The 16,783-nt window shown below is 36.4% G+C and overlaps 1 protein-coding gene across 1 annotated transcript in view; it reads right to left on the bottom strand.

Annotated features, from left to right (window-relative positions):
* Positions 1–2,292: 2,292 nt before the first annotated feature.
* The window catches only part of PDE7A (phosphodiesterase 7A), a 41,854-nt gene continuing 27,363 nt past the window's right edge, over positions 2,293–16,783 (bottom strand). Inside the window, exons 4-13 of the mRNA XM_009578512.1 lie at positions 16,620–16,771; positions 14,902–14,965; positions 12,475–12,570; positions 9,234–9,334; positions 7,232–7,363; positions 6,803–6,894; positions 6,015–6,159; positions 5,052–5,148; positions 3,931–4,011; positions 2,293–2,579 (exon numbers count right to left, since the gene is read on the bottom strand). Of these exons, the coding sequence (XP_009576807.1) occupies positions 2,368–2,579; positions 3,931–4,011; positions 5,052–5,148; positions 6,015–6,159; positions 6,803–6,894; positions 7,232–7,363; positions 9,234–9,334; positions 12,475–12,570; positions 14,902–14,965; positions 16,620–16,771 (1,172 nt within the window). The 3' untranslated portion in view covers positions 2,293–2,367. The remainder of the gene's footprint in view (positions 2,580–3,930; positions 4,012–5,051; positions 5,149–6,014; positions 6,160–6,802; positions 6,895–7,231; positions 7,364–9,233; positions 9,335–12,474; positions 12,571–14,901; positions 14,966–16,619; positions 16,772–16,783) is intronic.

Here is a 16,783-nt window from a genome sequence, read left to right on the forward strand (position 1 = left end):
CAACTCTCTGGGCTCGGCCGTCCAGCCACATTTTTAAAAAAATGTGAGTCACAGAAGACATCATCAGATACTGATTTTAGTGGTTGTTTTGGAAATAGCTGCAGACTTGGAATATGCTCTATTCAAAAACGTCGAAGAGGAATCAATAATTTTCCATACTTATCCCTACGAATCTGCAAAGGCTGTAAGGAAGCTTAGCTGCAGTCTCTCTGTAGTAAGTTACTCACATACAGCCGTTACCTCTTTGTCCTGACAGCTCCACACACCACCGGCAAGTATCACCCTTTCAAAGACAACCTGTTAAAATAAGGCTTTTCTGTTACCGCAAGTTATAACCAAAGCTCATTATCACATCGATCCTTCTCTGCTGGAGTCAGACAACAGCAAGAACTTGCACTGACAGCAAAGGAAGGAAGTTCACGCAGGTTCAAAAAAATGGTTTCATTATAAATTTATTTCTTTAAACATGGCCACTTTGAGATTAATGATACTACTTCAGGGAACATGAAAGAATAATAACTTAATTTTAGAAGGAAAACAATCAGGTAAGTCAGGATCTGCTTGTCGAACAGTAAAAGGCCAAACTCCAAGAGGCAATCAATTTTGGCATATGAGGACTAGTATTTTCAAATCCAAAAGTTGGCTTAGTTTTACAGAGGAAGCTGACTGCAACCTTAGCTACCTTTCCATAATGCTGGACTCGGTCGTAACTTAAATGTACAGGAGCATAATGTGAAAAGATTTTTTTTTATTAATTAAAAGTTAACAGCAACAGGCACATATTAAAATGAATATGGCAAAGCCTTTACAAATGGCTTTACGCTGAAGCTGTCTCCCAAAAATGGCTGTTGCAACAAACTGTAAACAGAATTAATAAACAGTCTTTTACAATAATAACAGGGAAATACAAATGAACTAAAAGAAAGCACCAGTTTCTCAAACTAGATTACAGTTGTGCTTACTGTACTTAAAACAATGTAAAACAAATTACAAAAATGGAATGTTCTAAGTTTAAAATTAGTCCTTTAATTTTGTCCTAAAAAACATTTTCTCCTTTTCCCATCAAAAACCCATTAGTGGGTAATGTTTCAGTAGAGGGAGGAATACGTAAACAATGCACGTTTTTTTTTTTTTATTATTTTTCAAATCAAAAACAAATTTGGTCACTTAGCTTTGTGCATAGTTTAAGGCATCTGTAGCAATTTGTTACAGTTTCCTCCCCAATGTGGCTGTTCATGAAATTGTCACATTCTAAAAGAATAAATTAAAAAAACCCAAACAAAAAAAAAAAAACAAAAAACAAAAAATGCTGCCCTTCAAACCCTTCCCAGTACCCTCCCACCCTCCCCCGTCCCAAACATACTCACACACCCACACATACACGCACGCTGCAGCGAAAGGGGCATTTGTACCCTTGTTCTGAAGGACACGCTTCCCATCCCACTTTATTTCAGATTGGCAAATACCCTGAGCTGATTATGGTGTTTAGACATTCCACCTTTTTCTTGCATGTGCAGTTCAAGTGTACAATAGTGAAAACAACATGCGATGTTTCCACTGCAGAATCGCAATGCAGTTCGGACGCTTCCCCCCCACCCCCACCCCTTCCCTTCCCAAATTCAGAAGTGTTTTCCACCGTTAAAAAACTGCATTCCCATATAGCACTGGAGTAAAGCTTGGCTGTGCTCTATGATGAATGCTCAGTTCCCAGTGCACAAACAAAATTATGGCAAATGGGAGGCTTTTCTGGCATCCAAAGAAACAAGAGCTGCGGTCTCAGATTTGATCTTTTTCTTTTAAAAAAGCAAAAAAACCAAGTTAGTGGTTCCTTCACAGCCATGCGCAAAGGTTAAGTCTAGAACCAATAGTTTCAGAGTACATTTGTAAACATCAAGTCTTGCCAGAGGCAGCAGAGGATGGGCACTTCACATTTCCGTATTAAAACAGGGACTGAGTGGAAGGTATGCTTTGAACACATTTATGCAAGTCTTGCTAAATTCCAAGAAAGTGGAACAATCCATCTCAAGTCTTAGATTTGACGACCGTATTCCAGATTTCACCAAAAAACCAAAACCGTGTGGCACAATGAAGCTTTCGTACTGTTCCTTCAAGGCTCGGTCACTGCTGTGCTTTGCATATTCAAGGTTCCGAACGAAAACCAACTGAGGCGTATGCATATTGCTCTATGTTCAGATCTTGCAGTTTAAAAAAATTCTGGTTCAAATGGTCTGTGTCAAAGGAAAACTTGGAAATAAATAATGCTGGCATCATTTTACCATTTTACCAAAACCTGGGGCAGGCAAGTATCTCCTTTAATCCAACCGTGCAGAACCGTGAGAAGAGGCAGTTTTGTCATGAAGATTGAGGTCAGGACAATCGAGGTTCCTGAGGTAATATGTCTGAGTCCATTTCCTCAAAAGCGGGGTCAACATCGTCACCACTGCCAGACTGTTCCCTCTGCACTCCCTTCCAGCTAGCCTTGTTCAGTCCCAGGTGGCCAAGCATTGTCTGCGACAGCCTGGTGTTTGAAAACCGGGCCCATTCCCCAAACAGCGGCTCCACTAAGTAAGTCATAAAACCTTCAAAAACAAGCAAACAAACACATCCAAGTTGAAAAGACAGGAAAAAGACACTCAAACCGAGTATTTAAATAAAATTTAGGAGCAAAAAAATAAACAGTGCATCAGACTATTCTTCTCCAGTGTGCATTTAAAAATTCATTTCAATATTCAGGGCATCTTTACAAAATAATCTCTCAAAATGTAGAAGATTTCACTGGTCAGTCAAAAGAACAGCATTACATTGGATTACAAATTAACCTCCTTTCTTTCACAACAATGACCAAATAAAGGAAAATATTGGAGAACATGGGGGGAGAATATAAACATCAGCAACTAAGTCACACAAACTACTTTAGAAAATTTGTAAAAGACAGATTCTATAACAAATTACCCCATAGACAGTCTGAACTATATTACACAGGAAAAAACCACATTCTTTTCACAATATTAAGCTGATTAAAAATACTGAAAAATAAAAAATCAGAGAAATTTTTAAACAAAAACGCCACAGAACATCAACATACAAACATTTATATACATGTTTGTGTGTATGCGCATCTCCACTTATTTATATTGTCTATTTCCATGAACTAAAAATTCACTACCAAATAAGAATACCAAAATTGAATCTGTCAATTACAGAAATGTTATCATTTTCTAACATTCTAAATTACAACAGTGCAGCTGATTGAACAGATCAGTTTTTGTCTCTTAATTTCAAGCATTAATTCATATGATGTTTGTTAAATTGATTATTTTCTTTACTATGTTTTTAATTGAGTCCCATTCAATCTATATGAACAACTTTATTAAAAAAAACAACTATAAAAAGTCAGCCCTTCTGCTATTTTAAATGCAACTCAAGTTAGCAAAAAATTAATATAATGGCTATTCACGGTTCTCCATCAGATCTCTGCCCACCACCCTTTTTAAGGCTGCATTTAAAAGGAATGCTAACATTCCAGAGAGCTCAACCCAGAGAGCTGGAACCCTGTTGTGGCAACCTCGACGCAAAAGGCACCCGAGACTGCATGGAGAAGGGAATGAACTCTCCTCGTCTTCCCAAACGGGGCACTCAGATGAGGAAAGTTCTGGGCAGCAGCACAGGAAAAGTCAGACAGCTGCGTCCCAAGCTGTGAGAAAACACAGGGGCTTTGGTCTCCAGGACTGTCAGTGCAGCACCTTTCGTAAACACTCAATTCAAGGGAGAAATGTTATATAGCAAGTTGAAAAAAACTGCTCTTTGTAACGAAGTGCTGCCGCACACACACGCAGAGCCCATATAACCTCTAGGTAATGTATCTAAAAGGTACTTTTTTCAAACTGCATCCTGAAAGAAGTCTACTCAAATAAATTGAACTGCAGTTACCAATCTGGATGTTGGCAATAGTTTCCGTCTGTCGGTCACAAAGTGGACTCACACCCAAGTGATACTTTTTTTCAATATCTCCTAAAGAAATAAAAGTATAATACAACTATTAAGTCATCAAGTCCAGACCCAAATGGAATCATCAAACACTGATAGAGGTGAGTTGTGCAAGTTGGTTAACGAGGATGGTATCTTGCAGCAGGTTGAATGCATTTACTTCCCTCCCCTTATCTCCCCCAAAAAAAACCAAGTAGGTCTATCAGTGAGACTAACAGTACTTTGTATTTTTCATCAAACAATAATTATAAAGAAAAAACATCAAATCACGGGTTTCCTGAAGGATTAACACACTTCCTTGCAAAACCTCCTAGACTGCCATAGAAATGACAAATTAAGATTCCCCCCTTAGCAATATGGAAGAAGGCTCAGCCTTCAGAAATTTCTCACTGAAGGCAATTTGTTGTTCTGCTTCCCCATCACCTTTATCTAAGAATAAGCTTCACATGATTAGCACCAAATAAAGCAGTCTGTTCCCCATTTATGGTATCCATGCACAAATTAGCATGTCTCAGGTCAGCTAAACTAGCCTTAAGAAAGGAGAAGCACATTTTATTCTATTATTAAAACAATATAGTAACAATGGAGAGAATCCACTCCATTTTTCAATTAAAAACTTTATTAACTGCTTACATAAGTAAGTAGCCTTAACTGCCTGCTAACTAAAAATCTCCTCCCTAGCTCTTACCTGTTTACCAACACGCCTCACAGCCAAAGTTTAAATATTGAAGATACATGATGAATATATGTAATAATTTACTGAAACCACTAGGTAAATGTAAAGTGAGCATAATCATTCATCTGAAGCACCTTTCAGGCTGAAGAATCTATTGAACCAACCATTCCAGATTCAGATTCTAAGCAGATTCTTCGTTGGGTTTTAGTAACGCCGACCTTTTGCAAGAAGTACAACCCATGAAAGTAAAAAAAAATCCATACCGTACTGTAAATCTCTATTAGTCATAAATATAAATCCCTTTATTTGCAAGCAGCTATGACTCATAGTCGCTCTCTCCACAGCACAAATACATTATGTACAAACAGATACTTCTACTCTTACTTGCCTTGATGGAAGAACTCCTCTGTTACTTTTTCACTCCACTGCTTACTCAGCTCCCATGTCCGACATGGATTACAAATATCAGCACACTTCAAAGCCATCTAGTAAGTCAACATACAGCATTAGGTCACCTCTCCCTCCAACAGAAGCATCTGTAATTATTTATTTCCTGACAGCAGATTATTTTAAGTTTTGTGAATAACAAACCTACCTACCATTTGTGCTTCTCTCTGAAGTTATGTTCTATAATCATACTTAAAAAACGCTTAGGGAACTTCAGATCTCATGATCACCTCTGAGTAATATGGAAATTCAGTCAAGTCAAAGTATTTCAGGGGCACTATATTTAGTATATTCACTCATACAGGAGAAAACAATAAATTCAGAAAAAGAAACATCAAAGTAAGCAAACAGTATTTTGCATTTCTGGCTCTGAAGTTCACATTTATAATCATGGTTTGCACAGGAACTTACCTGTTTGTCCACTTTCTTTTATAGTCCACAATATGAACCTAACAATAAAAATTTCTATAAACCTAAAGGAGACTCTCAAGGCTTTTGTTTTTCAAGCTTGCTAAACCCATCTCTAGCATGGCTGCAAAACTGAATCACAACAACAGTGCTTTCCTTTCCTGAAATAGGTTCTGACAAAGCATTTCACAGTTCTGAGACTGCACTGGAGTCATCAGAAGAACTAAACCTTGTCTTGGAAACACAACTCTCCCTGGTTTAGCAGTTCTAAGTTATCAGACTTACCAATACACAATATCACTTGGGAGAAGTGCCGAGAGGGGGGCAGATTGAAGTAGAGGGAACAACCGTTTTGTAATGAAATGAAATGACTAAAAGATATTTCTACCTCATTTTGAAAGTAGGAGATAGCCTGGAAGAAGTAGTATTTAGCATTTTAAGTAAATTATTTTTGATGCTAAAATGATGTTTTCAAAAACGTTACCAAAAAGATCACCTGTAAAATGAAGTGACGATGATTCGCATTCTCTAAACATAGGTCTCCTCTATCCAAATGGGATCGAAACATGGACAGATACTCATTTTGCTGACTGATGTCTGTGGCAAGAATGAGATCACCTATCTGGCTTTCCATCAGCTGCCTGAAATTAGTGATACCAAACATTCAAAAAGCATAACAAAATTAAGAACAACAGCCATCACTAGATTTACATGTCTTTTTATCATATTCATTATTATATAAATACAAGCTTTATAATCAGCATTTGCACTGAACTGTGTCTTTTTTTTTGTTTTCCCTCTCTGAAAAATTCATACAACATCCATAGAAATATCAGGATGTTTCATTGGCAGCTTTCAGGAAGACTAAAACAGTTTTTAGCTTTTCTTTCCCCCCCTCCCCCTTTTTTTTTCCCCTAAAAATGCAGGAACTAATTGTTTAAAGCTTATTTCTTGTTAAAGTAGGTGAAGAGGGTCTATTTTAAACTACAGCTGTGGTGGCAGAACAAGAAAAGGCTGCCAAGTTTAATCTAAACAGGTGCTTGACTATATGAATACACTTCTTCAGTGTGCTCGCAGTAAATATTATTTTCCAAATATCACATAGCACCATGAACTGCTCTACTCGAACACCATGGTATCCGGGAATTCTTAAAATAGATCACAATCTATGTTTTGTATTCAGAACTGCCATGCAATAATTTAGCTTGTTTTGCAAGGCTGTCTTACTTACGTAACAGCTTACTTACATGTTAAACTAATCTATACTATTTTGTATAAACGTACCTGTTTTCTAATGACATATGTGCAAATAAACCAGACTCTCTCAGCAACCCCACTGCTGATCTCCAGTGATGGTTCTCTAATACTGAGGTATTCTGTGAATGAAAATGGTATTACAGGTATCAGTCAATGACTTTTTCTTAAATTGAAGTTATATATATTCTAAGAGCAGTACCAGACAGTTTCGTTGGGTTTTGGGGATGATGTTTTTCTTTCTTTTTTTCTTTTTTTTTTTCCCCCAAGGAGGTTAAAACTCACAAATCCTGAATACTTTGTTAGCTTGCACTTTTTTTTTAATCCCAGTGGCATGGAAACAATGTCTGGATTCAAACCTACCACTAGCTAAACACATCACAATTTATACTCCTTTTCTGTACTCCTCAAGGCATTCTCCAAACCTGGTTTTAACAAAACAACCGATTTTGTCCTTACCTTATATAAAGTTGCTAAGTAATGGTTTGTTTTAATTAGGAAAGGTTGGTTAACGCCTGGGTGATCCAAATCATGTGTGGCAGCTGCTATTAAGCTGAGCAGAACATCCCATGGAGTTAAAGATTTGGAAAGCTGTAAGATAATAACAAACGTAATTCTGTTAGCAATGCAAGTATGCCCTTAGAAAAAGTGCAAGCGTGTCACATTTTTGTTTTTATTTTTTAGTAATTAAAAGCCAATAGAAACTCAGAGAAAATTTTAATAATGTAAAACTAATATTCCAGTGACTTTTCATGGTATTTCCCCGCGAAAAGCTACAAAATTTCAACAATGGTTTAAGCATTATTCTTTCTGAATGGAAGGTTCAGTCTTAAAAAATGCTGGCACACAAAACGCTACTTTCTGGCTGGTAATGAAGTACTATTTCTAAACGGATCCTGTAAAAGCAGCAAATTCTTAAAATTAGCTCTCCATCTCATTTACCAAGTCTGTCTGTATCTGTCAATTCTGCTTTAAATACAGAGTATGTTTTAAAAAAACATAAAAACCTTTCATCTTAAAAGGAAGAAACTAATGCTCTGGAAGACTTTAGAACTGTTCAGAATGGATTTCTACTCTTACGCAAAACTATATTTCAAAGTCTACCAGGAAAAAACTGAAGGAGGAAAATCTGCCAAAGATACTTTCAAAAAGTATGTGCATGTCGATTAACTCAGCATGAAACTGCACAGACTTATTTTTACTGTTCATAGCTGTTACTACTTCTAGTTGGGAGGTCTGCGAGTTAAACTTGGTAATAAAGTCTAGCTTGCACTAAAACAGAGAGGACAGTTCTGCCTGCACAAAAGTGAAATGCAGCAAACACCCTGCAAGGACAGAAGTTTATATTCCCCGTTGCATTTGCCATCTATCATGCCTCACATGTTTATAATGTACTTTGGTGCAACACAACCAGTAGCTGTATATGTTACTAAAAATACAAAGTCTATACTTGTATCCGAAGCATTACAAAACTTCCATCACGAGTATTAAATAAAAAAATGCTCAGAGCTTCCAAACTGCATGCCATAAAAAAAAGCTCATCACGTATCAGCTCTGATTTGCACCAACAATTGATCTGAGAGCAGCACTGAGAAACTGAGTGGGAGGAGTGGGCAAAGAGCCTCCGAAAAATATCCATGGAGCCAGAACTTACTTGTTTTTACCTCAGAAGCAGAATAAAGAGCTATGCTATTCAAGAGAATACCAGATTGGTGATAATCTGCATCAAGGTAGACAACTTCTCACCTGGCTAGAGAGCACTACAGTTTTCAAGTTAATACAGAAGGACAGGATTTAGCCCTGAAATTGTCTTAAGACATCACTTACAGCAGACTGCCAGCAGTCCAAGTAATAAGAAACAAACATGCAACTAGCTCAGCTCATTAAGGTCTGTCACACTGCCCTTTTTTAGAAAGAAAGGCCAAAGAGAACTCCTGATGTCTTGCTATAAGGTACCTCTAGCAGAAGCATATTATTTATTAACATCAAAGATGAGCAAAGCAAGGGTAAGAACAGTAGTTTCCAGAGGAAAAAATAACAACCAAACAAAAAAACCCCACCACAAACTATGAATACACAGGTTTATTATTGCCAGCTCTGACTCAGGCTATGATTCTATGTAAATGTCTTGGGGCACAGCACTATGTTCAACAGCTGCAATCTTCATCAATTCCCTACTCTGGTTCAACATGAAGTCACACAAGAGACAATGCCAGCTCAGAAGGAAAAAAGAAAAGCATACTGCTAAGCGTGAACCCACAGCCTCAGCAACATGAAGATTCCCTCCCCCACCTTTTTGTGTTCAGAAAGTGGGTTTTGGGGTTGGTTTGTTTTTAATAAAAAGTGTGTGCATATACACATATATGTATATATGTGCACACAATCCATTTATATGTGCACACACACAAATGCATGTATTTCTGTATGCATATGTGATGTAAAAGTGAGAACGGTCCCTTACCTTGGGCTCTTTTAAGTAACAGTGCATGGCCTGAGTCACATCAGCAGCATGAACTGCATTATGATAAGGGTTTTGACTGTGATAATCTTCTTGAACCATAACTGCAGGAAAATAACAAATACCCAAATTTAAATAAAATAGCAATTTTTTCAAGTACCATTTTATATGTCCTTGTTAGGCCCAGAAATATGTAATATCACAAGTTACATACACATAAAAGCGCCAAAGTCAATAAATCATCAGTTGAACTAAGAGCCAGGCATAAAAGATTTTTATATGAAGAAACAGTATTTTCTAAAGAAATCAACTACACGCAAAGTCATCTTTGATGACTGACAAAGTCAGCAAAAATGAAACAACTTGAAATCAATATATCATCTGAGATACTTTGACTTTGAGAACTTCCTAGGAAAGGCTCCCTTTGATAATCTAGCCTGTCTGAATGTTGAGGCAACCTGGAATACAAAATGGAGATGATACTATTTACCAAAGCATCAGGATGACTTCATAGCATGCCTTGAAAACAGACAGGATCAGAGGAATTAGGCACTGCTTTCCTGTCATATGAAGTGCTTTTCTTCCCCCTTCAGGAGAGTGGTCATGGGAAGCCACCTCTACATAGTTTAGGCATCTTCTCATACTTGTACTCAGACAAATTTAAGCCTATATGCAATTTAGAAAAGAATCTCATTTAGATGATGGTCTGACTAACCACTCCTAGATTTAATATTCCCTGTTTAACTTCTTCCTTGCTTTCCTCCTCTTTCCTCCATCTTCCTGGCTGTCTTTAAACATTATAGGTAGAATACTTTAAGGGACATCCACGTTAGCTTGAGTACTACATAGAGTAAAAGAACTATAATGTTAAAAAGGATGGAGGGGGAGAAGATCTGAAGCACAGCAATCAAACTATATTCTGAAGTTTTGCCTGATATGACACATTAGCTCTTTCAAGCAAACCTCAAAAGAACATTTTCCTGTCTGACTATGGTCTGTCAGTCCTTTTCAAACAAACATGCCCACAACCTCTTTTTTTCCTACTCAGTTTACAAGCCAGTACCCTCCATGTAATTGTGACTGTAATGTTAGAACATTAGTGCCATATATTTGTGAAGAGCTGTGGCTCATGAAAAGTCAAAATACTGTAACCATTGCATAATCTCAACAGTACTCCATGCATAGCTGACACCTCATATGAAAAATAATGCAAATAAGCATATTTGGGCTCTATTAACCTGCAGAAGAACTGCCTTTCACCTATCCCTCACATCCAGTGCATGAATGAGGATGTCCTTGGCTTACTCCTCAATTTTTTGTGGCTTCGTAGGCTGGTCCAGCTACCTGAAGTCTACAATTTTCTTAGCTTATTTATTTTAATAAAGCAGACCTAGGACAGTATTTTGATCACGGTTTGCCAGAACTAGAATGGCACAACAACCCTATGTTTCCAGGAACATCGTACTTTGGATTTTCTCTCCCCCTGTTCGGGTCTGGAATAAGAACTTGAAAACACAGAGTAGGAGGAGACAGACCTTCAAGTAACCTTTGGAAGTCACAGAAAGACTGCGTATTTGTATAAACAAACAAACATATAATACACACACACATATATGAGAGAGAGACAGAGAGAGAGAGACAAAATGTTGAGATCCTACTGAGGACTAAGATCAGATTTCTCTCCTTAAAAAGATTCCAGTAAGTTCTCAAATAAAGGGAATTTTGTGTGGCACTATAGACCGCTTGAGCTGTCCTAATCTTCTGGACTTTGATCTTCAGATTAATTTGGACAAGGGTATAAGAGGTAACAAAAGAAAAGAATGAACTGGGTCCATGCTAAGAAGCTGTATTTGGAAGAAAGGTTCCTTGATTGGACAGATGGACTAGGACAGATCTAAGAAATGTTTTTCTTACTGCTATTAAGTAGAAGGCATTAACAAAAATGGAAAAGTGGTGAATTTCAAAGCTAGAATAAAATTTTGCCTTCTTCCAAGTCTAATCTCATTTTAGTGACTTATGGCTTTGAGTAGTCATAGGTAGTTAAGACTATCATTGTCTTTTGATAACCATTTAACTAATCCAGTCATTCCTAACTGGTCTTTCAAGTACTGTCTTTTGCTAAATCTCAACTAACCAGGAAATAAGCGAGATGAGAAAGACAAAACACACTCAGTTACAACTTGAGTAGCTTAAGGCCAGATTTCTATAATAATTTTCTTCACATTCCAATATATCAGTACTCAAGGTCAGCTGATCTACTTTTTTGAAACTGGAAGGAATTGAGGCCACTTTAAAACAACATGAAATGCAAGACAGAACTGAAATTTTTTAGAGCTGAAAGAGAACTAAATAATGAAAACAAAATATTCCCTTATTTGAAAAGGGAGAAAAGCCTTCCAAATGTGATTTCTCCTCTGTTAAATGACAAGCTTTGTAACCACAAAATCGTTTTCTTTGAAACTGTGAAAGCCTGCTAAAAGGGACCAGAAACTTGTTTCTCCTGCTTAGCTAAAAAAAAAAAGCATCCCACTCCACAAAATTAAATAAAAGGTACTGTCACAGAAGAACCAAAGGAAGGAAGTCTCACGCCAGCATCTGTGTCTGTGGTATGGGGATGCAGAAAGCCAGCTCTTTCAGCTGCTAAATGAAAGTACCACTTGGTTTGAATATTCTACATCTATTTCTGTTGAATCATTCCACTGCTCCAGTCCCAAACATTCGAGTAAAATTGTCTTGCGCTCTGTCTATAGAGAAAGTATGCCCACACAGTACCGTGCTTATTTGTAGGAGAGTTTGAGCAAGCAAGAGATAGCATCAAATTGGCACCATTAAATATGGCCAAGCTGGCATGTTCAATACAGTTAGGAAACTATATCATGAACTTTGGAAATTAAGATTAAGAGAGAACTGAAAATCAAAACAAAGAAAGGAGCTGTCTAGCCTTTCCCAATAAAAATGTCACACTGTCAAATATATTCCTGATTATTTAGATTTAGTAAATACAATACAGCATCTGCTACAAAACTACTAAACTTGGTAATGCTTGCTTGGATTTAACATGGAGATTTCTATACTCATGGAAACTTTGAAAGATTGTCTCAATCAATATAATTTAAATCACTGTACAATCTCGACTGCATCAGTACTCTTCAAACCTTATTGCTAAACTGTAACCAGCACTTCAGTTAAGGTATAAAAATGCGGATAAACAGCAATATTCATTATAATAAAAAGCTGTATTTACCCAAAAATCTACGAAGTTTCATCGTATCTAACTGGAAGTGTTCAATTAGTCCATGAAGATTAAACAGATGAAAGGTTAAGCTGACTAGACTGTTTCCTAAAAATAAGATGAAAATACTAATTCATTGGAAGCCATGAAATCAGTGACTCTTTCATAAGAAATGTATTATTTCAAACAAATTGGTCACAAAAATTATACAAGCAAATTTCTCTACACCAATTTTTGATAAATATTTAAATCTTACTGCATGACAAGATTACATTAGCTATCTCCTCTAGTAATCACCAGTGTTTTTGCATAATTATAATGCAGTCACTAATCGTCCACTGTCAACTGATAAGAGGAAAATAAAAGGAACATTAAAAAAGCAACAGGTTTGAACGTGCAAACCTGTTACAACGGTATTCACTTTGTAGTATGTTGCACCATGATTTTTATAAACAGACATACAGTTTAAAACTGAATACAAAAATAACCAGGCGAAGGAAAAAGCCAACCAACACTATCAATTAGTGTACATTGTACATATGCTATCTCTCATTTTCATCATGTATTTTGCTGAACTACTTATTTCACCAAGAACTCAAAGAAAAAGTTTTAAGTTTCTCTCAGAAATGTATACTATTACAAGCTTACAATACATTTTGCCTACTCATAGCTATAATATTACAATCCCTTGCAGTGGTAAAACAAGTAAAACTGTAAGAGACAGAGAAATAGCTTGCAAACGCATTTACTTGAAATAGCTTGCTTATTTACTCTGCAAACAATATGTAGTGGCAGATAACTTAAGTTTTGGTACACAGACTGACAATCTTCATTTAGCAGGAATTAACCTAGCACAGACAGAAACTGAGGTACAAAAGGACAAAAATTTTTGCTATATCTAGCCTACTACTAGGCTTGAAGTACTTGCATGTGCACACCACTTTCTCGCAATAAGATACACAATTCTTCCAACAACATTTACTGAGTAGCTTGTTTGTTACAGGCTCGTCCAGGGCAGTTCATCAAGCAGAGTCTTATATACAGCATTCTCCCCTTACAAATTTTCAAGAACAAGACTGCCTGTTCAAAATGTCCTCCTAAAATGACTAGATTAGGATGCAAAGAGGATGGTATAGAAAGGCTTCCACAATAGAAGCTGTACTGGTAGTATCGAAAATGTATTTGAAAAAAAAGCATATTTAAAAGGTAGAGAAGGCTTCATATAAAAAGGATTATTTCGGATTACTCGCATCTGATAAATTAATTTGATATAAGCTATGCTTACAAACAGGTTAACTTGCACACATAGCTTTTTTTCATTGTTAAGTAGTGTCAAGTTTATCTATCTATATAAGCATTCTATTTGTAAAAATCCTCACCGTTTTCATTTTTATATCCATTTCTGTATTAAATCAAACTGTGAGGATATTACTTTTACACTAGATTAAACCAAGCATCCCTTCAACAAAACGGGATAAAATTATCTTTTGGTGCCATATTTTCCTTTCTGAACTTCATTTCTGTTTCTTTCTGCCAACTTTAAACACTAACTGCATCTCTGCTACCAACTCCATTTGACTGACGTAAAACCTGCAAGAGCTGCCCTCCATTCGCTTCCCATGCTGGCACAAATGTTGCTGTGATGCTGGACTCGCTCATCTCCTCCTTCCATTCTATTCAAAACTCAGCTTCCATTGCTGTGATTATAATACAAAACTTCACCGTACCCACTGCAGCAGCCCTCCCTCCTCCTTTCCAGCACATTTACAGATCTCTCTTCTGTCTGTCCATAGTTAAACAATGCTTTTATCTTTTTTAACCAACTACTTCTGTAGTTCCTACCGCTATTTGTAATGGGTGCACTAAACTAACCATAATATTCTCTTTCTTTTTGTATTTTGTGCAAGCTATGCATACAGCAGCTTCTGTCTGCTCAACTCCTAATTCTCTAGATATTCTATTATATGTCATAATTATAATGCATTCATACCAACGTGCTTTTTTATTGTAAAGTAATAGAACTATTCTACTTAACATCAAATTTATCAGAAAAATATTTGTTCAATATAAATAACCTTTTAGACACAACCATATAAATTACTAGCATTCCATAATTTAAAAAAAAAGACTAAGTTAGCAAAATTATTTGTTAATTTATATCAAATTACTACTTCAAATTACTAAGAGAGAAGAGCAACCTACAAAGTACAAGAAGGGCCTCTTCTACAAATCAATGATTACTATCAGTACTGACAGTAATAGTATTTTAACAGAGTAACCAAGCAAACTAGGATTTAGATTAAAGACTATTAAATCAGAAAGTACTACCTGATGAAATTTGTGCTTTTTAGCGAACAAGGAATCACATACCACAATGTAAGAGCAAGTTAAGTTATGCTAGGAGATAAAACACAAATGAAATAGCGAAAGTAAACTCACCATTTGTCAGTCTATCAAAAAGAAAAATATCAAAATTCCAATTTCCGACCTTCTCCAGCATACACTGAAAGAAAACACAAAAGCTGTCACATTTTTCTCACTATATGCCTATCTTCCCGTAGCCCAGAGGAGTATTTAAGATTAAAGACTGATGCAAGTCTTAGGATTTCTATATACAAAAAACAGTAGTAAAAAAATAATTAAATTTGTCTGATAACTGGAAAATTTTTAAATATATGTTGCAAATTAGAAAACTGAAATAAAGAAGTGTCTTGACCGTACTGGCTTGAGATTTTCCCTTCATCCTTTAGTCAATTTCTTAAAAGAAGTAAAAGTTAAAACAATTAGGTTAAAACCAGAAACAGTATGACAGAATAACGGTGTTCAGACTTCTTCAACTTTTAATTTTTGCAGTGAGCTAGTAATTAATCTGTGTAGTCCTTCACCTCAGAATGTTTATAGAAGAGAAATAATATCTAGATGCTTTACTAGACATATGAGCCAAGCTTTTAATTTCTTTTTTAAGAAACTGGCTTTTGACTTTCCACCTCACCGAACTAGCACTTCTTCACAGCTGTTCCACATGAACTGTTCTTCCAGCAACAGGGATGAACAAGAACAGCAAACAGCACTTGAGCCCTCACTAGAATTCAGCGGTCACAATCCTTGCTACCCCTACCTCTATCAGAAATACCTGCCCAGCATGTTTTACAACGGATACTTGCCTTCTCCTATTCTCATTAGCTTGGTAGAGCTGTTTCGTGATCCAATTACTACGTTCTAGCTTTTCTCCACCAGCCACTAAAACTCAGCTGCCAGAAGAAACAAACAGCATTAACAAGATCTTTCTGCTGTTTAATTAAATGTACATTTTTTTAAATCCATCCTCCAGGTTATCGGGTTCTTCCTACACTGCAGCCTGATTACATGCCATATGGATACATTGCATTATAAGCGTACTCCTTTTCTGCGTCAAGGATCACGAACAAGAAGCTTTACACACAATCATTAAGAAGACACAGCCTTTGGGATCTTGAATAACCTGTACACTTTGCCTGCTCATTCCCCTTCAGCTCTATCCATCCTCTGTCCCCAATTCATTAGCCCTTCATCCAACTAACTATTCTTTTAGTATTGCCTGTCTTCCCAGTATGCTTTACTGCAGCGTGGATATATTAGAGGCATCACACTTTTCTTTTCTAGAAGAATTGCCTACTAAAGAAAAAGTCAGTTTGGCATAATAATCTTCTGATAAATACATTTATGCATTTTATTGAGTTTTCAGTAGTAGTTAGTCACTCTTTCAAATGTTCAGTAATGAGGTTAGACTACAAAGGAAAAGGGGGGGAGTGGTAATAGTTGTCCAGATTGCTCCATTATATTTCTTAAATACAGTTAACATTTTTCTTTCTTCACTTTGTCTTCATTTATTACAGTGCATCGTCCATTCACTAGAGTTATTAAAAAAACTGCTAGCCATATAAGCTCTAGTAAACTTGTGGGACATGAAGGAGTTTGTTAGAAACAAGGAAATTTTGGCTGAACTTTATTGAGATACAGACATATATATATACACACACACACGCACAGAGAGATATAAAAAAATACATGCTTAAAATTCATATTTGGCTGCACTATCTTTCAACATAAGATAGAGTTACATACTAGCGAACATTTTTAAAAACATACTTGAAAAAAATAAAAATCAAGCAACCAACCTTTGCTTGTCCATTATAATCATCATCTAAAATGTTTGAAGAATTTGGAACAGTGATACCACGGAAAAAACGGGAAGATCTTAGGTATCGCTGGAAACTAAGCAACCTTCTCACATTTCTCGCAGACACAGACACCTCGATTTCAGAATTTGCTACAAAAAACA

Source organism: Fulmarus glacialis, unplaced genomic scaffold, assembly GCF_000690835.1.
Source record: "Fulmarus glacialis isolate BGI_N327 unplaced genomic scaffold, ASM69083v1 scaffold38085, whole genome shotgun sequence".
NCBI lineage: Eukaryota > Metazoa > Chordata > Aves > Procellariiformes > Procellariidae > Fulmarus > Fulmarus glacialis.